Source organism: Papaver somniferum, chromosome 4 (genome assembly GCF_003573695.1).
Source record: "Papaver somniferum cultivar HN1 chromosome 4, ASM357369v1, whole genome shotgun sequence".
Lineage (NCBI taxonomy): Eukaryota > Viridiplantae > Streptophyta > Magnoliopsida > Ranunculales > Papaveraceae > Papaver > Papaver somniferum.
The window spans coordinates 53,365,256-53,389,979 of record NC_039361.1 but is presented as its reverse complement, the minus strand read 5'-3'; the positions used below and the strand labels follow the sequence as shown (position 1 = coordinate 53,389,979).

At 37.9% G+C, this 24,724-nt stretch overlaps 1 protein-coding gene and 3 long non-coding RNA genes across 8 annotated transcripts; 1 reads left to right on the top strand and 3 right to left on the bottom strand.

The window, feature by feature from the left end:
• Positions 1-370: 370 nt before the first annotated feature.
• On the bottom strand, positions 371-5,629 carry LOC113275509. 3 transcript variants are annotated; one of them, XM_026525040.1, is made up of 9 exons: positions 4,972-5,629; positions 4,584-4,630; positions 4,161-4,488; positions 3,315-3,480; positions 2,735-2,876; positions 2,435-2,516; positions 2,289-2,360; positions 794-883; positions 371-703 (listed from the first exon to the last, which is right to left on the bottom strand). In XM_026525040.1, exons 5-9 carry the CDS (start codon positions 2,812-2,814, stop codon positions 518-520), a joined length of 510 nt encoding a protein of 169 aa, XP_026380825.1. In that variant the 5' UTR covers positions 2,815-2,876; positions 3,315-3,480; positions 4,161-4,488; positions 4,584-4,630; positions 4,972-5,629; the 3' UTR covers positions 371-517. The 3 variants fall into 3 exon arrangements, with proteins under 3 accessions (XP_026380825.1, XP_026380824.1, XP_026380823.1); XM_026525039.1 differs by lacking the exon at positions 3,315-3,480 and having other exon boundaries at positions 4,972-5,628; XM_026525038.1 differs by lacking the exons at positions 3,315-3,480; positions 4,161-4,488; positions 4,584-4,630; positions 4,972-5,629 and having other exon boundaries at positions 2,435-2,870.
• Positions 5,630-9,248: 3,619 nt separating this feature from the next.
• LOC113275508 lies at positions 9,249-12,446 on the top strand. 2 transcript variants are annotated; one of them, XR_003323635.1, is made up of 4 exons: positions 9,249-9,506; positions 10,032-10,397; positions 11,408-11,546; positions 11,700-12,446. It is a non-coding gene; the product is annotated as an uncharacterized LOC113275508 (long non-coding RNA). The 2 variants fall into 2 exon arrangements; XR_003323634.1 differs by having other exon boundaries at positions 11,405-11,546.
• An 811-nt stretch (positions 12,447-13,257) lies between these two features.
• Positions 13,258-14,852, bottom strand: LOC113273881. 2 transcript variants are annotated; one of them, XR_003322645.1, is made up of 6 exons: positions 14,757-14,852; positions 14,523-14,678; positions 14,348-14,425; positions 14,142-14,240; positions 13,710-13,844; positions 13,258-13,516 (listed from the first exon to the last, which is right to left on the bottom strand). It is a non-coding gene; the product is annotated as an uncharacterized LOC113273881 (long non-coding RNA). The 2 variants fall into 2 exon arrangements; XR_003322646.1 differs by having other exon boundaries at positions 13,306-13,516; positions 13,710-13,839.
• Positions 14,853-19,728: 4,876 nt separating this feature from the next.
• Positions 19,729-21,319, bottom strand: LOC113275506. The gene is made up of 3 exons (XR_003323633.1): positions 21,189-21,319; positions 20,063-20,133; positions 19,729-19,982 (listed from the first exon to the last, which is right to left on the bottom strand). It is a non-coding gene; the product is annotated as an uncharacterized LOC113275506 (long non-coding RNA).
• Positions 21,320-24,724: the final 3,405 nt, after the last annotated feature.

Below are 24,724 nucleotides of genomic sequence, written 5' to 3'. Positions count from 1 at the left end.
AAAATTGTTATTTTTCTACTTTCAGGCATTTGGTCCTGTGGTATGGTTCTCAGGTCCCGAGTTCAGTTCTTTATGAACTTTATGAAGTTATTATAAAGTTCTCGTCAGCCCAAACCCAAGTTTCACAATATGAAGTTAGTTATGGGTTTGGTGCATCCACTTCCAGTAGTTTGAATTTATAAAATCACAAGTTATACACAATCTCCTCCTAACACTGCTTTCACTACTACAAAACGGGTACTGCTAGTTCTTCGTTATCAGGAGATTGATATGGTATCAGGGTTGCAAATTTATCATGGGACAACGACTGCAATAATATGACACCATACAAAAAATGAACCTAAATATTGACAAACAATAAAAATTCAGATACCGTAAACCATCCATATTATATTTAAACAAAGTCACCAGTCAGAACCCATAGGTCTCTCTCTACAAAAACTCAAACAGTTGAACCAAGAACGAACAACTGTTTGTTTGAAGGAAATATAAAAACAACAGTATGGATAAGAAACAGCTAAAATACTGATGGATAAACATTAAGGACCATATTTTGTACGATTAGGATATGTCTCTTCAGTACCAGAAAGAACGCCTGATCATTTCGAAGACTGCTACACAGTTTAACCAGGTATTTGGAGCAAGTGACTACTGATGTATGCCAAACCACTTCACGTACAAACTCCTTAAGCGCAGTCCAAGCCTGTACAGAACCCATGATATTTGGAGCAAGTGACTACTAAGATATATATACTACAGATGAAGCATCAGCAAAACAAGTTGAGATACTAACCTTGACTAAACGAGGGCGAATCCAGTTACGAGCTGTAGCCCAGCCACCTTTCACACCATCCCAGCCACCAGTCAATTGAGCACAAAGCACCTTTCACAAACAAAACAGCCATATATTGTGAATCCCAAACAGCAAATAACCACTATATGTGTAAGACTAAGAAAGCCAAATAAGATGATAGAAAGCCATGTAAAATGTGAACACTACCAAGAACAAATTCAAAAGACTAAACACGAGATGTTATGCATAGACAAAAAGTAAAATGAGCCAAGTACCCACAACACTGATGTTTTCAGTAGTTGACCACCATATATATATATATATATATAGGACCTTACAATGTGACTAAGAACTGGAACTACATTCTGGAGAGGACATAACATGATAGAAAGGTAATGGAAAACTCTGGTCCACCAAGGTACTACTGGCTTGAAATTGAGATTGTGCCTGGCTTGAAATTGAGATTGTGCTGCTGTTTTAACTTGTCAGGGTACAAACTTATTAACTTCTATGCATGTGAGAGGACATAACATGATAGAAAGCCATGTAACATGTTCACATGGCCAAGAACAAGTTCAGAGACTAAACATGAGATAGCATACACAAAAAGTAAAATGAGTCAAGTACCCATAACACTAACATGCATCAACAACAGACAACAGGTCAACCTACTAAATTTCAAACCACTAGACAAGACCAACTAGTATTGTGAGCCATCTACTGTTTGTCTTTGAAGGCCAAATGCCCGGTTCAAGGATGAATCAGGTCCAGTTCAGAATGGCTTTAACAACTCAAAAGGCTTTCAGTAAAATATATGCAGAAGGCATGTGTTTAGTCTTTTGAATCACAAGTTATTCCACTTCGCTGATACTATGAATATCACCAATAACAATACCAATTTCAATCTAAACAAACACTACAAGCAGTTGTTAAATTGATCCCTGATTTCCTCCTAACACTGCTACAAACCTCTTAACAAGCTCCTAGTTCAAAAGACTATATGTAAGACCAAGAAAGCCAAATAACATGATAGAAAGCCATTCAAAAGACTAGACATGAGATATTATACATAGACAAAAAGTAAAATGAGCCTAGTACCCACAACACTGATATATATATATATATATATATGACCTTACAATGTGACTAAGAACTGGAACTACACTTCCTTAATTGATGTTATTTACAACAGTAATGGAAAACTCTGGACCACCAAGTTGGAAATTGAGATTGTACTGTACTGCTGTTTTAACTCAAATAACATGATAGAAAGCCATGTAACATGTCAACATGGCCAAGAACACGTTCAAAGACTAAACATAAGATAATTTGCATACACAAAAAGTATAATGAGTTAAGTTCCCATAACACTAACATGCATCAACAACAGGTACTCAAAAACCACATGTTTAGACTGAAATGAAAACAGCAAAAACTAGTTTTAGTTTAGAGTTTAGAAACTTGCAAAAAAAGGGTTTTGCAAAAAATTTATTACCTGCCTCCTAGTCAGAACAGAGACAGCCTGAGGGTTGGTAACAGGTAGGACCTGAGGGTTTGTATTAGGGATCTGAAAAAAGAAACAACCAGAAAAAATCAGAAACCAAACCAGTAAACCAACAGTGTATTAGTAAACTAACATACCCTGGAAAGAGGCAAAAGAAGAGAATCCTCATCAACAGCATCAACCAACTTCTTTCCTACCACGACGACCGCGGATCTTCTTCTGAAGAAAGTAACAATAACAGATTGTGTGAAAACCAAGTAAACAAAGAGAAAATAAAATAAAAAAAATGAAGGGATGGTACTGAATATTATAAGCTTGCTTACACTGTTAACGTATGTCATATCTAAGAAGGATCTAGACCAAAATGATATGTAGAAGAAGCAGAAAAATTAATAAACCTTAACCCTCATAATTCAGAGAATAAAGGGTCTTTTTACAGGGAAAACTTCTTTTGCCTTTGAGGTCCATATCCATTGCGGAGCTGGTAATCTCCATCTATGTTGTCATCTAGTGTCATCTCAAATGTGGCAGCATAATCAACTCATCCAGAGATACCTTTATGGTCTGCTCTGACCTCCTCTTCAGAAGATGGAAAAATAAAATAAAAATCAGTGTCAAGTTAAAAGTAAAATCAAGAAAAAAGTAGTAAAAAATAAAGAGCTTAATGGTATTTAAATGGTTGAATCTTACTAAAATCAAAATAAAAGTTTGAAACTCTTACTGTAAGTTTAAATTGTACAACTTGTGCAAATTTTTTCAGCTTTCTCAGCAAGTGTATAATTTATACTATACTTAAAGCCAGTGTGTGATATCCACTGGCTTATTAAGAGCACGATACGTACAGATAAAAGTTTTTTACCTTAGCAAAAAAATATACTATCATTGTTGAAATCATATATTATCCGGATAAGACTTATATTAAACACGCACAAAAGTTTCTCAACTTTCAAAACCTGGAGCAATGAAAGGTGGTCAACAAAATAAAATTTATCGTAGCAAATATGCGATATAGCTTACTTGGGAAAGTAGACTATTTCCCAGTATTTGAATTTTCTAGCATGCCCGAGTCTAACACCATGTATCACCATTGTGTCTGATCCCCGCACTCATAGTGTGCTACCCAAATGTACATGTTCTCTATATTTAGTATTGTCATAACTATAACACTTAGAGTCGATGGGAACTGGAAAAGCAATCAACACAACAGATACGAAATATCATATACACCAAATGCAAAAAAAAAAAAAAATGTTAAATGAACATAGATTAAAGATTTATCAAAGGCCAGTAATAGCATAAGCATTAATTAAGGATAGAAATTCAACAAAATGCAAACAATAAGAACAAAAGTTCAAGATTTAAAGATATACCAATTCTAGGATGTATGTTCATAGAATGAACCTCAAAAGTAGGAGCCAAGTTCATTCCTTTATACTCTTTTTGTATGTTTTTTGTGCGGACAGTTAAATCCTATTTTTGATGTATGTTCATAGAATGAACCTCAAAAGTAGGAGCCAAGACCGACCGGCCACCCCCACATAATAACTTTTTAATGGAGTTAATAGACTTTTCTGTGTATTTTTTTATCTGTCAAATTTTGTTTCGAGAGGCAGAATCACAGTTTGTTGATACATGTACTTCATGATAGCACAATTTCAACTCATATTTACTTCTAGAAGAGCAGTTTTCAGTACACCAGATTGATTTAAATTTATGTGAATACTCGACGTATAAATCACTTTCACAAATTAGGTTGATCAAGAATATAAACTGCCAATCCAGATTTAAACTTAGGAAAATAAACCAAAGAACTGTAATTGTCTAAGTAACTTTTAGTTTAAATAATATCTACTTAGTACTTACTGTTGAAGGAGGAGAGGTACCCTCCTCGGAGAATCTGACCACCGAGTCCAAGTTACCCCATTGCCAACTACACTTCCATCTTGTAATGTCAATTGTCCTTCGTCGAAGTTTTGTGAACGCCATAATCAAATATGGGTGGAGTCACTATCTCAGCCACGCTACAGCTAATCAGTTTCCTTTTAAGCGGCCTTGTCATTCAGTTGAAGTACTTCACCTTTCTCCCAAACAGTATTTAAGAAAATATTCTAATGGGAATCAGTATTTGAAGCTAGCATACGCTCCCTTCCCAAATCTGCTCCAACATTAAATTTTTGGAATGCGATCCTACCTGTAGGAGTTGAAATAACTTTTAAGAAATGGTAATGAAGGTTAGCTAATGAAAATTTTCATATTCATTTTCTTAAAAATGAAGAAACATCATACCAAGCATTAACCTGCGAAGAAATATCAATGACAATCTCTCCAAGAACCTGCGACATGCATAACAATTAGAAACTAAAAGACATCGATTGAGCATAATAACAAATCAAAATGGTTAATTGTTCACCCTGTTAGAGAAACAAATCCCTTGCAGCTAACCCCTAAATCAAATTGACTTTTTAATGTACTATATATATGTGGTTTAACAAAAGTTAAAAGTAAAAGCAATATTAACAAAAATAACTGAAATTTAAGAAGGAATCTTAATATAACCAATTGAAGATGAACAGATTTGGCATAACAAACAGTTCTCCCACTTTGATAAACTAAATCCAAAGAGACCAATAAAAACTAAAACAAAATCAAAACAATGAAACAAAGAGAGATTTACCTATCCATTTCAGACCCAGGGAGAGATCAAAGAATAGTTCATTTCTGCCAATCTTCTTTTGATCTTCACCTACTACTACCTGCATTTGGATAGATCCTGGAACTTAATGGGTTGTCTTCGCCTACTACTATTACATGTTCGTCAAGTTCTTCTATTGTTCTATAAAGTATGTGGAACCTAACTGGAGATTTATTCACTTGAAGAGTGAAAGAAGAAAAGCCGGATTTATTCATTAGTAAATTAGAATTGAAGAGTGAAAGAAGAAAACCCATCGTATTCCAAGTCTTCCGTATATGCAGTAAATACGAACGGGAAAATTAGTGCCATGATTTCATTAAGTTTTATGGGAACGACAATGATTGGACCACAGCCGTCAATTTATATTTGTGAGAACAAATCGTAACAACTCTTTATAGACCACTGAACAAAAAAAATCCAGAATAACATCATTACGCTTTGTTATTTTTCTCAAATCTTCATTAAGTTCAACATTTACCAGAGAAATGAAAGGCAACAAACAAAAAACATTAAACTTATATCAAACTTGATACTGAAAAGAAACTTATCATATTTGCAGCGTTGAGAATTCAAAAACCAATCATTCTAACCAATCTTTAACTTCAAATCCAAGACAACACAAAGGGGGGATAATTACCGGGGGTTTGATCTTTCAATTTAGGAAATTATTTTCGTTGCTAGACCGCTAGGGTTTGACGGTTTGAGGCCCCTTCGAGCAACTGCAGTGGTGCTGAGTATAACCAAAGATCAAAGACCAAACAAAACGACCAAATTTGAGTTTAGTCTGGTGTGTGACGCTACGGGTGGAAGACTAAATTTGATCGAGCGTAACACTGTGCATTCGCCTGATGTGGGGCGTGTGACTATACGTCCGCCCGTTGTTTTATAAAAAAAAAAAAAAAAAAAAAATTGGGGCGGAGGATTAAATCTCCGCCCGTCCCACTAATATTTCAAAGTCATCTTATGGGGCGGAGGTGTAAAGCCCCGCCCCATACAAAATTGAAAAAAAAATGAATCGCGCGGAGATTAAAAACACGCCTGGTGTGGGGCGTAAACTAAATGTACGCCTGGTGTGGGGCGTAGCCTTCAGGTCCCGCACGATCAAATTTGGGTTTAGTCTTGGTCCCAGACCAAATATAGTCTGGGATTTAATCGATGGTCAGGATTTAATCGATAGTCCGTCCCACTACGTCTCGTTAATAAACCAAATATTTGGGTTTAGTCGCCCACTGTGGATGCTCTTCGGAGAGAGATCGAAGAGAAAATGAAAACTATAAAATGATTCGACTGTTTTTCGTTTTCTTTTTTAACATAATACAAATCCAACGAACACGCCCACATGTGCGAGTTGTAAGGGGTGGTCAGAGGAACCACAACCCTTGATTTATCTTTGTCTGGACAAATCCTAATCACCACTAACACAGATAAACTTAGCCTAGTTTTGTTTTGTACTCATGATTTGGCTTGTGTACAAGACTTTTGACAAACAACATGCTATGTTAGCCCATAATGAGTAACAAACACCATTTAAAATAACGAAAATTCTAAACAAACCGTCCTTTTAGACGATCTAAAAACCGTGCAGACACATAAGTTCGGACAACAAAACCTGCACCCCCTATAATTCCTCAGAGACAAGGCCCACTCACACCCTTTGTGTGTATGCGGTTTTGGGATCATCTTTTTGGACGGCCTGTTTAGAAGCACTCTTAAAATAATCATTGTCATGATAATCTCGGATAAACCAAGGAATATTCTAACCTGGTGTTGATGGTGGTTTTTAGCTTAAGGTTAAAATCGTAAAACCGTACAACTGACATGACGTCACTATGACCATTAGCACATTTATTGAATCGATCAGCATGCCTACGTAAGAATTACCAGGGTATCTTCTTTTTTTTATGTGTCATGTTCCACGGCAGAAACCTTAACATTGACCGACATCATCTATGTCAAATCCTAATTCTCATGATATCGTGCCAAGGCATGCCAACCATGCTAGTCGCACCACTGTGTCAATGGCAAACCATGCCAGCCACATCTCCGCGCCAAGGCATGCCAACCATGCCAGCCGCACCACTGTGCCAATGGCAAACCATGCCAGCCGCACCACTGTGCCAATGGCCAACCGCGCCTTGCCTTGGCCCCAACCATGATAGCCGCACCATGCGCCATTGGCATACCAAACCCTTGGCCCCGCCATGCCAAGTCAACCGCACCTTACCTTGGCCCCACCATGCCAAGCCGTCCGTACCAACCCTTGGCCCCACTATGCCAAGCCATCCGCGCCATTGGCCTTGCCCCACCATGCCGACATTCCCCATGCGACTATCAAAACGAAGGCGTACGACGATCAACGACCACCCTTCCATTCTGGATGCAAATCCTAGCCGTCCAAGGTCTCCAAATAACGCATGGTAACCTTTGGCCCAAAATCCTAGTTTTGGCCACGCCAAACCGCGCCAAGGCATGCCATGCCACATGTGCCAATGGCATGCCAACCACCTTGCCGCACCATACCATGCCGGTCTTGCCTATGCGGCTACCAAAACGAAGGCGTGCGACGATCAACGACCACCCTTCCATCCTGAATGGAAATCCTAGCCGTCCAAGGTCGCTAAATAACGCATGGTAACCTTTGGCCCAAAATCCTAGTTTTGGCCACGCCAAACCGTGCCAATGGCATGCCAACCACCTTGCCGCACCATACCATGTCGTCCTTCCCTATGCGGCTACCAAAACGAAGGTGTGCGACGATCAACGACCACCCTTACATCCTGGATGCAAATCCTAGCCGTCCAAGGTCGCCAAACAACGCATGGTAACCTGCCAATGGCATGCCAACCACCTTGTCGCGTCGTACCATGTCGGTCTTCCCCATGCGGCTACCAAAATGAAGGCGTGCGACGATAAACGACCACCCTTCCATCCTAGATGCAAATCCTAGTCGTCCAAGGTCGCCAAACAACGCATGGTAACCTTTGACCCAAAACCCTAGTTTTGGCCACGCCAAACCGCGCCAAGGCATGCCATGCCACATGTGCCAATGGCATGCCAATCACCTTGCCGCACCATACCTTGCCGGCCTTTCCTATGTGGTTACCAAAACAAAGGCCTGCAACGATCAACGACCACTTTTTCATCTAAGATGCAGATCTTAGCCGTCCAAGGTTACCAGCTAACGCATGGCAACCTTTGGCCTAGTTTGGTCGCGCCTAAACAAAGCCAAAACCCTAACTTTTGGTCGCGCCTAAACTAGGCCACATTAAAGCCATACTGATCATACTTTCATGCCACTGGCTACCAAACGAAAGGTTGCAATAATCAACGGCTACCTTCCTCTTAAGATGCAAAATCTCGATCGTTGAAGGTCACCACCGAGCCGGCAAGTCTCCCAAGCTCAACTTGCCAGAAAACAACAACATGCTACATGTTTTCCACGAAAACACTCGAGACATCAACACATGTCACAAACTTGGGGATGCTCATTGGGTATTGGTTTGGCGGTTTACAGCGTGCGGCGTACACTACGCTCGTTATAAGAAAGTGTCATAAGGATGAGGCGCTTAGTAAATACAGGGAGTAATGGTGAAACACTTTCTTTTATGGAACATCAATTCCAAGCGTTACCGGTTACCACCTCCTCCCATTTACTCACCCGTTTTCCATTTCTTAATGAGACCAGAGTATGTTTCACTTCGACTTGTATAAATAGGCATTACCTATTTCCACAGAACAACAAGTTCTGATCAGGAGCATACAACACTCAGAAAACGTTGGCTAGCTTTTCCATCTGTTAGCTTCCCACTTTCTGATACAAGTCACAAAACAACTACTCTTCCAGAATCAACTATTCTGGTCTCAACACTCTCTTCGCTTCCCTCCCCAAAATCAACCCTTCTCCTCCTCTTTGTGACCGAAACAAGTCTGGAACGACCATTTCTTGGTTTAGGCCTGATTTGTACAGATCGATCTCTCGAATCTAAAGTATTCCCTTGCAATACATTGTTTAGGATTTAGACTCGTTTCTCACCCACACGCCCGAAATTACCGAAATCAGCATAAACCGTTTTCACCCTCAAACACCTGGATAACGTATTTCATATCCAAGCTGCCAAACAGACCCTTAATATACCCTTTTATCCGAGGGCCGGTCGACATCCTTTTCTTTCGGGAACCGACATCAAATAATACCCTTATCCGAGGGCCGGTCGACATCCTTTTATTTCGCGAACCGACATCAAATATCGGAACATACCCTTCCAGACCTTCAATTTTAGGTCTAAAACCCCCTCCCTCCTCTAGAACCTTCAGACTTGAGAAAAGAAGGAGAAAGATGTCTCACCGAGGAGGAACAAGGGGATCGAGTACAGTGAAACAATCAATTGGAGTACAGTGAAACATTCAATTGGACAGAAGAAATTGACAAACGTTGCTGTTGTTCGTCTTAAGAAACATGGGATGAGATTCGAGGTTGCTTGTTATCAGAACAAAGTCCTTTCATGGCGTTCTGGAGTGTAATTCTTCTTTATCTTTTATCTCTTTCTTTCTGTATATCGTTTTGATTAAGTTTGTTTTCATATGTTTATGATTAAGTTTGGCCGTCAGTTAGGAGATAGGAAGAAATAGGATAATTAGGGTTTATGGGATTAATTCAGAAGGACTTAACATTAATAACTTACAAAATCATGTCCTGGATTTCCTGTCGTGGTTATTGAAATTTGTTTTTGCGAAAGTGGAATTTGGGATTTTGTTTTAGAAGTGTTATGCATGAATTGCAAAATAAACTAAACGATGGTGAAAGATGAAATGAAAAATGTGTTTAGGTTCTGTAGTAGTCTGACTGTTTTATCTTCTCTGAATTTTATTTGATGCTTTGAGGTTGGGTCTTATGTTTATTGGTTTTTGTGCATGTAATTTTTAATTTCTGTTTCTACTTTGATTTTGTTGGAGAAATAGTATTGCTTTATGATTATGTGCAAGATCTGGTGTTTATGTCGAATGTGGAATGGATGCTAATTTTTTTATCAAACGTATTGCAGAGAGAAAGATGTTGATGAAGTATTGCAGTCACATACTGTGTACTCTAATTTTTCAAAAGGAGTACTAGCTAAGTCTAAAGATATGATTGCGGCCTTTGGAACAAATGACTTATCAGCGATTTGCACGGAGGTTAGTTGAATGATCTACAACCACATTCTTTTACAGTGTCCAGTAAATAATGAGCTTCAAGTTGCTGGGAAGGAAAGAGACTCTCAGTTTCAACTCAGAAAAGGGATATTGCAACCATAGTCATACAAAAAACGATTAATCCAGAGACTCAACGTCCGTATTCTGGCAGTATGATTGAGAGTCTTATGGCGGAAATTCACTTTGCTGTTGATCCCCATAACAGCTCAAAGAAACAGGTATTTGTTCCCCCCACCCCAACCCCTCTGTGCACAAACGCTCGACATTGTTTGAATATAAGCTATTTCAGTATAACATGATTGGGATTTAATTATGTAGGCGGATGCTAAAGTAAGTTTACCCATTGACAATTAGACGCGCCTGACCATGTTGTGATTACACGCATATGTACTATCTACGAACAAATTATTTTGATATTAGCTATTGTGTATGTAAACAGCTAGGCAGGTCAGGTTCATGCTGGTAACACTTGATTTGCAGGGGACCAGTGGTATCATCATCTGTTACCACTTAGGGGCTTCCTCTACAACTATGTGATTTTTTTTTAACTGAATCAACTGGTGTCTCTCATCTTATCAGTACCTCTAGTTTCCTAACCTCACATATCACTTTGAAGGACCCTGTCAGTATCACATGATTTGGTCGGGTTGCCAATTGCTCCACTTGGTCTTCTTGTACAATTATACAAGAAATATTTTCCTGTTTGAATAATCAATTGAACTGTTTTTACCTGCTAAAGTGGCGTGTTCTGAGTTTCTCTACTGTATCAACCTTCCAATTTCTCATTCAGCAATTCAGCCTAAAGTTAAGCACCTCTTCGGATTCTGAGAGCTATTGTGGGTTTATTCTGAGTTTTCTTATGGTAGTCAGCATCTAATTTGTTTGGAAATTTTGGTCTGAATTGCTGATATGGGTTTTCTGCTTCCTCGCATGTAAGAGTGTGCTAGTATGTCGATTTCATTCTGCTCGAAGTTATCTCTGCATTTTATAAGTTACAGTTTGCATCCACCTTATGCTATCTGGATAATTTTCTTTGCTGTAAAGTTACTAGAAACAACAATGTCCTCTTTTCTAACGTGAATCTTGGTTGATTTATTTCTCTTTACCGAAATGTAAAATCTTTCTGTTCCACTGGTGTTTGGTTATTATTTCTTTCTTTTTTTTGCTCTCACTGAAAGACTGATTATCATTTAATATTTGTTGCTATGACCTGCATTGGCCTTAGAAGTTATCCGTGAGCTTCAGCAGCACTATCCCATCAAAAGAGCTTCAATGAGATTAAGGCTCATCGTACCTGAAGAGAGTTCTCCTTCTTTGATGTAAAAGCTCAATGCTGGAATGTAGAAATTGTTTCGAAAGAGTCATTGGTAAGTCTAAAGTTTCTAGACTTTGGTCAGTGTAATAATTATTTACCGAAACATAGAATGCCTCTGGGTGTAGAACATGGTCTTTTCTTTCTTTACGATGTGTCTTTTCCTGAGCTCTTTTTGGTGTTTATGCTCCTTATATATCTGAAACAGGTCTGTGAGATTGACCCTAGTATTTTCCGGGACTGTGATGCTTTGGTTAGGAATCTACATGGCAGGTCAGAAATACTTGCTGTATCAGTGCACTTCGAGAGGATACCAATGTTGACCACTTTGATGATCATGAGGACTTCAATGAACCAAGTCATCACCCTACAGTGTCGCTGAACACTACGGAGTTAGATGAGATCAAATTAAGTGAGGGATTGCACAGTTCATGATGGTACTGATAAGATAGTTTCCACAGTTAATGATGGTGCTGAAAAGAGAAGTGCTGAAGTTGAAGTAGTAGAGGTGAAGCAGAGCAAATGTAGTACGCGCAATGCGTTAGTTGGGGATGTCAAGCAACGCCGTGAACACTTCAAGAGCAAATGGCACAAGCAAATCTGAGGCGAAGACTAGGCAACTCCCTCCACTCACCGCTGATGAATGCTTGGCAAGTATAGATATGGGTGATGCAAAGTCAGATTTGAAAGAATATTCATTTTAAGCTTCCGCCTGTCCTTGGCTGTAATCTGTACATTGTAGTAGTTTACTGATTCTGTATGGTACTATATTTGCCGAGAAGTTCACCGTGTTCGTCAAGTTTTAGGTTTTAGGTGTTGATAACTTCATGCTATATGTTTCGTAACTAGGATTAAATTGTTGAGAGGAAGAATGCTGAGTGAGGTCTTTTAACTGGGACTTCTGCTAAACCAAACATATTTTCTGTCAAAAACTAGGACTGTTTATTATTGCTCAGTAGTTTCTTTTTGGATCCCGTTGAAAAAATGTTGAATTTCCTACTAGAATGCAGTCAGGTGAAGAAGCAGTCTGGTGAAGGAATGACCACGAAGTGGAGTTGACTTGCGGAAAAAATAGAGGACAAAATGTACTGAAGAATTTCTTCTTAAGCGATAGTGCTGTTTCGGAGGTTTTCTATCGTTTTTAAGAAATGTTTACTTGAGACATGCTATCGTGTCGCTAAACATTGAACCTGAATTTAAGCTGTCGCTGAAAAAACGTTTCTATCCGTGCTTGCAATGTACCTGGTCGGTCCATGTTTCGTGACCTTTTATGGACGTAGTCCTGTTTTTTCCAAGTACGATGGCAGTATCGTTCTGTATTCATAAAAGTGGCTCGGACGGCGTCGAGCTCGTCATGATAACGTTTCTTATAAACAGGCTGATACTGTCCGTTCCCTATTCATGAGCAAATAAAAGTGGCTTTGGCTTTGCAAGAAGTAAAATTCTTGTAAGTGCTTGCAACAGCTAGCAACAAAGCTTCAACTGTACCAAATACGCAAAACAACAAACACAAAGGTGGTGAAGGTGGTCAACTAGTTCCAATTCTCAATGCTTTCCTTTGGGTGTGTTACGTTTTTACTTGTAACAATATTTCTATCTTATGCAGTGCCTACATACCACATCTATCATACCCTGAACTTCCACTAAGGGCTCTATTCTATCATACCACATCTATCATTTTCTCATCACCTAATTCTTTCACACAAAATTTTACAATCTTCTACTCTATTGTGCTAGTATCCCACTGGTACCATTAGTCTATATGATTATAAGTTAAAATAAATACTTGCATAACATTAATATCCTAAGCCCATTAAAATAAATACTTGCATAACATTAGTGTGTATATAAGTCACAAGTCTGTTTTACTTGTTTGTATTGGTTTAATTAACTTCCTTCATCGGGGCCCTCTTCTTCTTCCAAAACATGTGCTCCCAAAATAGGAGTTGATTTGTTCAAATCTCTTTAAACCAATATTATTGGATGCTTCTGAAGATTCCGATGCCGCACACTAGTGCCAGTGACCTAAAACCCCCAGATAAAAAGAATGAACGACCATTAAATCCGAGATAAACATCTTTAAAAGAGGAGATAAAACCACCAAATTGGTGTAGATATCTCACCAAAATGTAAGAAGAAAAAGGTAAGAAGAAAACATTAATAAACCAAACTAAAACAACTAAACTAGGAAAGTAGGAAAGGGCGAAGAAGGTCATACCCGGCCCAAAACAGACCAGATCTGAGCGGTGAGGGTCTGCCGGCTAGAAAAACTTTTCTCTTGTTCAAGGAGAGAGAGAGATGACGAAATTGCGAGTAATAACTGACCAAAGTTAGCAGATTCTCGTTCTCTAAACTAGAAAAACATATTCTTAAGTTTAGCAAATTTATGTAGTTTAGTTAGGTATTTAGAATTTTGGTGAATAATAACTGACCAAAGTCAAATGGGTTACAAACCTTAAGATTAATTAATATAGACTATAATATCCTATTCAAACGTTCTAAAATCATAATCCCACTGAAAATGAGAAGAGAAACATGCAGCTACCAGATGACATAAATAGGTACAACAAGTTATAACTAGTGATTTTGGTCATTAACATTCTCTAAATCCCAAAACGATAATATAACACATAAGTAGTGAATCACTTACATCATCAAGCATATAATTTTTTTGATTCCCATTCTCCACACCAGATGCCCTTGTAGAAGATCCTACCCCAGAACTTTTAGGCAGCAGAGGAACATGCAGCTAGCAGATGACATAGATAGGTACAACAAGTTATAACTAGTGATTTTGGTCATTAACATTCTCTAAATCCCAAAACGATAATATAACGTAAGTAGTGAATCACTTACATCATTCCCATTCTCCACACCAGATGCCCTCGCAGAAGATCATACCCCATAATTTTTAGGCAGCAGAGGAACATGCAGCTAGCAGATGACATAGATATGTACAACAAGTGATTTTGGCCATTAACATTCTCTAAATACCAAAATGATAATATTGTGTAAGTAGTGAATCACTTACAGCATCAGCTACATAAAGGTTTTGAATCCAATTCTCTACACAAGAAACCCAAGCAGAATATCCTTCCCAAGATCCTTCAGGTACCAGTGGATCCGCTGGGACATAAATCATCCTCAACTGGAATTCTTCAACAACCTTGCCACTTTCATACTCAAACTACAAAAAGAATAAACGTCAGAATAAGAATCAAATCACTCAGGATTCCTCTTAGAAAACCAAACACAAAATATTTACCATTTCAGGTGTAATGTCTTTCCCTGTTGCACCTTTTGGTGCTATAAAGCTCTGTAAGATAATCATGTCTTCCAAAAGTGGGTCCTGTGATTTTCCCTCTACTAGTTTACTTACTAAACAAACAAACAAAAATAAATAATAAAACTCAACATCTATGATCAAATCAGACCTCATATGATAGATGAACAAAATAGAGCTAACAATTATGCAATTGTCTCTTAAACTTTGTTGTTTAAGAGACATAACTTTTCAATGTTTCCCTTTTTGGTATTATCTGCCCAAGGTGCACTCTAGGGGGAACTCTCTTATACCTTAGAACTACTTCTATACTAGTAGAGATTCTAAATAATGGAAACTCCTCATTGTACGTACAGAAGGCTACTTTTCGAATCACTTGGAGGGTAATTTGGTGGGCCTATACCTAAAAACAGATAAAGCTTAGCCAACAATAGGTCTGTAAACTCAAAGAAAGAATCAATAATCACCTGTAATGTCGCATGTTGTTCCAGGTAATACAATTCCTCTGAATGGTTTAGCACGGTAATTACTTTCGTCACTCTAACCTTCAAACCATTCCAAAAACAAACAGTAAAATTAGATGAAAAAAAACTTTTTTTTGCTCAGCAGAAGCAATAGATTCTAGAGGAAATCAAAAGTAAAAACCATATTTTGGAGAGATATGGGGTAGGTAGTGCTGGATTGTATATTTTATGCTTTTTGCTTATGAAGGGAAACAAAAGAAACTAAACAATAGGCCTTACTATTCCTACATCTTCCATTAAAAAAGATTTCCTTGATAATACAAAGAAAATCCATGTGTTGTGTATCTTGCTTGTGGTTAATTTTTAGGGATATACGGACTCGAACCGTATACCTTCTCGGTAAAACAGATCAAACTTTTTATTATCGAAATGAAAAGAGAAATAATAAAAAAAGAGAAATTAGAGAACAAGGTTGAATTGGGGGCCATGGAAAATAATTAGGGGCCTCATCCAATTTATACCCACCCCATAAAAGATAGAGGGCTTTCAAAATGTTGGTGAAAATACCAATTTATCCTTCTCTAATAACTACCCTAAAAATCTCATTAACCACTAACCTTGGAACTTCTTCTCCTCCCATTCTTATTCTCCTCCTCCGCTCCCTCCCTCCCACTATCTCCCATTCCATTAACGACTTCTGAGAAAAAAAAAATCTCACCGATTCATCGTCGTAAGTGAACTAAAACCCCCTAATATAAGTTGGGTTTGTGTTTAATTTGATTTGTTGATTGAAAAATTAGGTTTTCAACTGCCAAATTGCAGTTACAGTTCCAGGGTCGTTAACCACGGTTTTTTATTGCTTAACGATTTTTGATATGCATATTGAATTGATGAAAAATCGTTAACCACTAGGGTGTAGTCGATAACGACCCTAAACCTGGTTTTCTGCCCTAGAATAGTATCGTCCAGGAATTTCTAAATCGTTAACGATTCTTCTCGACGACCCTTTTTAAATAAGAACGACTCAGTCTTATGCAGAACCACCTCTCTGTCCCAAATAGTGATAGGGTCGTTGGGTTCTAAGCATATTAAGTTAACGACTCTGTGTGACCTAACTAGCTGGAATCGTCAATTATATCACACTTGGTTGACGATTTTTCATAACCTGCAAAATTTGCAGGTTTGAGTCGTCAAAGGTTGTGTCAAGTAATTGACGACTTCTTAGAGTCGTTCGTTTATTACCCTCTCAACTTAACGACCCTCACTCTAAGTAGTTGCATAGTGTACATGAATCGACCACTTGGAGTATCATTCATACAATTTGAAGAGTATAGGAAGTTTACCTGATTGTTTTGAGCTTCGGGTTCTTTATTTTGAGGATTGGTTCCTTCATTTTGAGCAATAGGATTCCTCCATTGGAATCACTCATTTCAAATAACCTTAAATTTTCACCCCAAAACTCAATTTCTTCCTCTCCACAACACAAAAACACAATTTTTCTTTTATCAAAATTTTATCCCTAAATCTGATTTTAATCTAATTAAAAATTAATTAACACTCAATTAACACTAATGATTTGGGGGTAGTTTAGCCATTTTAAAAAAAGTGCGATAAGGGATAACTCCCAATTATTATTTCATGACCTTTTTTGTCCTGTAGCTAGGGTCCCCAATTATTTTTCCAGGGCCCTCAATTCAGCCTTGTTAGAGAAACTCACCTTGAAAGCAACATATTCATCGGTTTTGTTAGTTACTTGCAGAACAAATGAAATCCGCTTTTCCAATTCGACTATCAGAAATTCATTAGATCAAACCAAAATGAGTAGTAATCTAGGGAAATCAATTAACAAAATCAAAATCACAAAGAAAACAACACAAAGAGAAAAAAAGAAAGAAAAGGAGGCTTACCTGGAAATCTATACTTTTTTGGTTTAACACTTAAGACATCTAGGGCAAACGATTAACAAAATCAAAATCACAAAGCGAAAAAGAAACACGAAACACAAAAAAGAGAAAAAAGAAGAGGCTTACTTTGACACTTGAGCTCTATTGGTTCAACAAATACTTCCCCATCTACGGAAAACAATTAACAAAATCAAAATCACAAAAAAAAATAATTAAAAATTAAAAAAAAAAAAAAGAGGGGGAGGGGGAGGGGGGCTTATGGACTAGGGCTTTTTGATAAAGTACCCCTACTTTTAACATTACACTAAAAAAATGCTCCCATTTTGTAAAAATTTGTTAAAGTACCCTTACCTTGACCGTTTTATTCAAAAAACGGTAAACGACAGTTAGAAACTGTTAACGCTTAGGTGGCAGGTTCAAAATGTCCAAAAATCCCTTTCTCTTGAGTAGAGTTGGATTTTCTTGAATCGCCGACTTGAAACGCCGAGTCGAGTCAACTCCAAATCAACTCTACTTCTTATTGTCTGCAATTCCTGTCTCCCCTGTTTATGGTTGTTTCCCGGCCATAATTTCATGTCATTTCATTGCTAGCTTCCCTGCACAACCTAACATTCATCTATTCAAACCCATTCATTCTTCGTTCGTCCTTTGCGTCAGTTCAGCTACACATGCCAAGGCATATAAACCTTGTTCTCTGTAGTTGCAATCTGGAACTCTAACATACCACCACCACCACCACCAGCACAACTGCATCCATTCTGTAACCACCAATGCGCATAGCACCATTAGCAGCTTCATCTACTTGCAGCAATTCTATACACAACCAACTTCATAATAAACCCTGAAACACTCACCACTGTCTCAGTTCATTGCAGTTTATATACTCCTGCCATTTCTTGTCTCCTAATGCAGCTCCAGTTCTTGAGATCTCTGTACTTCGACTTCAGATACATCCATGCAATGCATACACCTGCCATACAACACCAGCTGCAAACCGCATAAACCAAATCCAGTTCATAGTTCAAACACCACCATCTCATCATCATTGCGTCTTTCATGACTGTTGTCCTAGCCTTCATCTGTACAGCAGATGCAACCTTGTTCCACCAAATACAAATCCCATAGTTCCATTGCAACCATCATCTTCTAAGCCTATAACACAATCCCTTCCCGTTCTCTTCCAGTAGTACACAGATTCAGCACAACTCATTTCTTATCTGACTATGGTCCTAACATACATCTAAGATCATTATGTAGCTTGAATCATCCCCAGTTTCAGTTCCCTGCAACCATCAACAATTCAACTACAGGACCAACAACTCAACCTCCATTTGCAGCAACATAACATTCATGGCCACAACCAGCAACTAATTCAACCCAAACCCACTCTTTAATTCATAACCAGCTTCTGAATCTTTCTAACATCAGCTCCATCTCAACTCCGGCTAGAGTTAAATACCACCACTGCTTTACCACCAACACCACTACGGATCCAAATTCTTCTCAAAAAGAAATCAAACAAATACCCATTATATTCACCACCAAATCAAGACTGTAACCAATACCAATTCCATCTCAATCGAACCCATACTTCATTTTCCACCAGCAAAACCTTTTCCCTTAGACTCGAGCAACATAACTCAAATCCAAACCAAATTAACACTGATTCAAGCTTACTATGTTCTTCTCTGTGAATCTCAAACCCTAGTTTTCTTCTCTTCACCGTCAGATTCAATAGAATCCCTAAAATTATTTTTGTTTCTTAAAAATCCCCAAATCCGAAAGCTTAAAGTTATCTGTGCAATATGGGAATCTTCTTTTGTTAGCGAACCCAAATCATGTTCTCCCGATATAATATTCGCAACATCATAAATTCTTTCTGCAAAAAATCAGATCCATCAAGCCTTAATTTTCCATTTTTTCTCAAACTAAACAAGCCTTAATAGAAGAAATTACATGAAAAGATGAACTTGAAATTAATTGAATGATTTGAAGAAGTTAAAGTAAAAGATGAAACTTGATTTTCACTTTTTCATTACGCTTCCAGGGAAGAAGGAGAAGAAAACCAGGGGGTCGATGAAGATTTTGGGGAATGAAAGGATTTGGGACATTTATGTTTGGGTATGGGCTTTAGTGTAATTTCTGCATACAATTTTGACTGGGTGAACTGGTCTTGACCAATCAATGTGGGTCCAAGACGGAAAACCAAACAGAATGGCACTTTAGAAAGTTTGAAAAAAACGGGGGCATTAATTTATGGGTATAAAAAAACGGGGGTACTTTATCAAAATTCCCTATGGACTACTTAAAAGAACCCCGCTACCAATATACCCGCTACCAACACTCGAACTCATAATTAGAAGAACTGTATGAGGCAGAACTGGAAGGACTCAAGTCCGTCAACGCTATTAGACTTAGAGCTGGCAAACGGGCGGGCCGGGGCTGGCTTGTGACCAACCCGCGGGTTACGGGTTAATACAAGCCTAAGCTTTCGGGTTAAAATTCTTCACGGGTGGTCATTTCTCCAACCCGTGCCCGTCCCGGGTAAAGCTTGCGGGTTCACGGGAGCTCACGGGTTAGCTGGTTTTTGTTGAGTCAACTCGCCAGAAATCGATTTCTGGGCTATTTCCGGCCACATTCAGGCCATCTAAAGCTCATTCCCAACCTAAGTACTTAATTTAACATTCATCATTTCATCTAATTCATTTGATTTCGATTCAAAAACTCAAAATTGCAAAACTAAACTACTTTGCAATTATATTAGAAGATGGTTCAGCATTATCAGTTTTGGACTTGTTATTTATCAGGGATGCTTCATCAGTCTTCTCTTTGTTTTTCATCTGCAACAACCATAGCTTAGTTAAAATGAGAAGCTATACGGAAATTTGTTTACACTGCAATTGAGATGACAAGTCTTAACCTTTATTTCCAACTGCTTGACCGGCTTCTTCTTTACTGCTTCCTTGCTAGTCTTCATTATTGCAGTTATGCCTTGCAAAAACAGAATTCAATTATCAATGTGGCTCAAAATCTAACACAAAACCATCATTTCATATCCAGAACATGAACTCTTGTGCATATTATTATTATTTCAAATACTAAATAAAGCATGTGAATAATAAAAAGGAAATCTTCAAACCCATATAGCATCTCAGTCACTACTCTTTGGGTCTAGCTCTCTTTTGCAGACATTATAATTAATGACAAGACATATTTCATGGTTTCAGTTCTCTGTACGTCGATTGACACTCTTACTGGTTTACAGTATCCAACTTATACACAATATGCAGAAGTAGTTTATCTAATTCTGACTATGAAAGTCAAAATCAATCATAAATCTACATAACAACAATCATGTAAATAGGAGATATGTCATGCATACACTATGAGAGGGTAAAACCATACAAGGCTTAATTTATGCCACAAAACAGAAAACTGGACGGAATTAGAAATGAGACGGGACTCCTCTAAACTAGTCCAGGAACATTATTTCCACCAGAAATAGTATCAAACAGTTCATGTGCATTTCAAATTATCTGCAAGATTTTTAAAAATTCAAATCCACATAAGAAATACTGACATCTCTTTGTGTGTATGCATATGCAATTTAAACATGGATTCCGGATATAGACAAATGAGATGAATAGAAATCATTTCAAATACTTATCATCAACCAAAGAAATAAAATTCAGTTGATCTGTGCGTACTTATCATCAATCAAAGCATGTTAACAAATGAGTTGATTTGCATAAATGAGCTACAGAGACAAAATCATCAAAAAGACCAAAATTATGATGAAAATCATCATGAAAATCAAAGACCAAAATTAAAGACCAAAATTAAAGATCTAAAATCAAAAATCCCCAAAATTAAACAGGACCCAATTTAAATTTCATCATATAAACAACAAAACTTAAGTTGCATGTTAAGATCTAAAGTTCTAAACATTTCTGAGAGGAAAAAAAAACCCAAAATTATACAATCCCTAAAACAGAAAACTGGAACAGAAATTATTCTTAAGATTTGAGAGTATGAGAGATTCTTACCCCTTGGTGAGATCTGATTGAGTTCGAGAGATTAATCCTTTGAGTTTCTGCTGAATAGATTGAGAGATTGCTTCTGAGTTAGGGTTTTCTGATTATGGGTTATCTTTTGAGAGATTTAGAGATCGAGATATTGCTTCTGAGTTAGGGTTTTCTGATTATGGGTTATCTTTTGAGAGATTTAGAGATCGAGAGATTGCTTCTGAGTTGCAGGGTTAGAGAGTTTTTCTTTTCTTTTTTTGGTGAAGAGGGTTTTCGTTTTTAGTGGTTTTCGTGTCATTGTGTTTGTGTGACACGCGGCCTACTGAACTGAGCCGGGTTACCCGCGGGTTTCACGGGACGGGACGGGCCAACCCGTTTCTTCACAAGCCACTAATTATACAACCCGCGCCCGTCTTGTTTAGTTACGATCCGGGACGGGTGCGGGTTTTCACGGGACGGGACGGTCCAACCCGCGGGTTTTGGCTCGGATTGCCAGCTCTAATTAGACTAGTCAAGAGACGTATTAGCTGATAATAACTCGATTTAACATGAATGTTAATTAATAGAAATTAATCTAACACCTATCTAGATAATAAATTAGTACCGTTGGTTAGATATTGAAAAGTTACGCAAAATGGACTACTCGAACGTGTCAGTCGGACACCGGACGAAGAAGATGTAAGCATATGAGTTTGAAGGGAAAAATAGTCTTTCCATAATCGGCCTGGCTCCCCATATCTTTTGGGTGGGTAGTATTTATCTTTTGCCTTCCCTATCAACCCAAATCGAGAGGATAACTCTCGTTCTATTTTCTTCTTCTCTTTCATTCTTCTTTCTTCTTCTCTTTCATTCTTCTCCTGTTCTTCTTCTTCTTCTGCAAGTTTCAGAGATTAATCGAGAGCTTTGTCATCAGTAAGAGGTTTAGAAGATCATGGAGTTACTGATAGTGGAGGTGCTGTTGTATGTTGTTGATTCATACTCGAAGGAGGAATTGAATCAGAAGTTATGGTTTATATAAAAGCTCAACGAAGAATTAAGAAATGAAATTGGTGTTTTAGGAACATGAATTGAGATGGGTTTTTTCTTTATTGATGTTTGATAGAAGCTGTGGGTTGTTTGAGAATTACATCAGTGAGTTAGGGTTTTGTTCAAAGTTCAGAGAACAATTGAAAGATGAAATTGATGAGCTGGGAGGACGATTATACATGGGTTTTGTTGATGTAAAGATTTAGGATGTTGTTTGTGTTCGAATTAGAGAAGTTCTGGTTTGGGAATTATTTCGGGGTTCTTATGAGAATGAGTAATTGAGATGAAGATTGTGAGATAAAGGATATGGCTCGATTGTGTTATAAGAAGGTGGTGGAGATATTGCTGGTTTTGATTCAAGGCGGAGAAGATGATGATTGAAGCTGAGTTTTAGCTGGGGTGAACAGAAAGGAAGTGTTGATGTTTAGTCAATGTTTTGAAGCCGGTGTATCGATGAATTAATGAAGGTAGAGTTTCTGAAGTTAGGTTTTCCGGAAATTGAATTAAGATTTGACTTGAATGGTGGTGTAGGAAGGATTAGATGGAATCGATGGATGGGTTTGTTAGATTGAAGCTGTTTAAGGAAGAATTTGAAAAGATGATTGAGGTTTTGAGTAAATAGTGAACTAGGGTTTTTGTGAAATCAATTGGAGTTCGATTAGTTGTTGATTAAAGAAGATAAAGAAGATGTAACTGAGGATTCAGAGGATTGTTTAGAAGGGGGTTTGGTTGATATGAAGAAGTGGGTTGCTGTTCTTGGTTGGGACTAGAGAAGTCTTGAAATTAAGAATTGGTTTTGTGTATTAACAATTCAGAGGAGGCCAATGTTTGGGTAAGTCTCTCTACTGCTTAGTTTTGATGTTTGAAGTTGAATTGTTAATGATTGTTGAGTTTGTATGCTTGTGTATGAAACTGAGGGTGAGGTGATTAATCAAAGAAGCCGTGACTGCAGTTAGAACTGTTATTGATAATGAAGGAATAGTTAGGTGGGAATTATTGTTAGAAATGATGTGTGATGAAAATGGGTGTTGAGATTTGGATGTTGTGGAGTTATTTAGTAGAGCAGTTTATAGATAGAGTTGAAGTTGCAGGGGATATGAGTGATGTGGATGTATGACTTGTTGATAGCGATTATAGTGTGGCAGGTGGAGTGTGCAAGACTCTGAGGTTGTTGAGGTTACAACAATAGAGGTTGTAATAAACTGTAGTAGGTAATGGAGGTTGTTTGGGATTACAATTATAGGTGATGTTTATTGTATAGGCTCTGAAGTGTGGATAGTAGGTGGTGGCAATTGATCATGGTTGAATTGGTAGTGATGATGAGTTGAACAAAAGGGTGCTGTAGTGGTGGTGTTGTCTGAGTATTAGAAGGAAGGTTAAACGAGTGTACAAAGTGGAATCTCTCTTGTAGAAGCTTAGAGTTGCGATTGCAGGTAAAGCTTAGATTATGATTGTATATTGAATTGTACAATTCTGTTTGAATGAATTATCTATATAATGATCAAATTGGATAGAATTAAGTTAGTGAAACTGAACACTAGGGATTCTCTTTATTGAACTAGTGTTAGAGTTCTTTTTGTATCAAAGGATGATTTCATTGATCTCCCTGAGTTCCTTTTCATGTTAGATGTCTAACTAGTTTTGCTTAGGTGACTCAGTTAATCTGACCAAGTCACATGTGAAACTGACTCACCTGAATCAGTCCTGTGGACTGAGTTAACTCACCGAGTTCCCTACCTTGACACTGACCGATTCTTTTGTAACCAGGAGTTGACCTTTGACCTACGTTGACTGTTAGTTGACTCAGCTGACCGTTAGAAACCGTTACTTGACCAGTTGGATCAGGCCTTTGGTTAGTGGGCTTGTTTATTGGACTTGGGCTAGAGCCAGTTCTCCTAATTAGACATTTTGGACCTCTTCTGGTCTGAATTAGCATTTGGTTTCTTCTGCAAAGCTGTAAATATTCATTAGACCTATCCGATGGACTATAAACTCAACTTATTGGATTAGTGAATCCTTAGATACGCTAAAGGTAGAGAATAAGAATGTGTAAAATCATAAATGGACATATAACCATTAGATAGATTTGTGTACTTCTTGTGTAAGCCATTTTGGCTAGTTTCTTGGACTTCTTGTGTGATTAACAGTTAGTCTATATTAACAACGATCGATTCAAGGATGAACCAGTGGATCGTGGATCTCGAGGTAGACGAAGCTTGTCATCAAAAGAGGTGGGAATACATTTGACTCTTTTGTAACCATTGTTGTTTCTTTTACAGAAGTTTATGCTTAACAAACTCATGCATTGTCTAGTGTGCATTCCATGTTTTGTTTAAATTGCATTACTATGCTTCTGTTGATTTTGTTAATCTTTCCATGGTTTGGAAAGCACTTGTAATGTTTGTTGTCATATGAATTGTTATGGGAAATACGAATTTCCACTTGTGGTATATAGGATACGCTCCTTCACATTTATATCTACATGAATTCAGCTTTTATGCTTATATCGGTCGACAGTTTGCGAGTTTGGA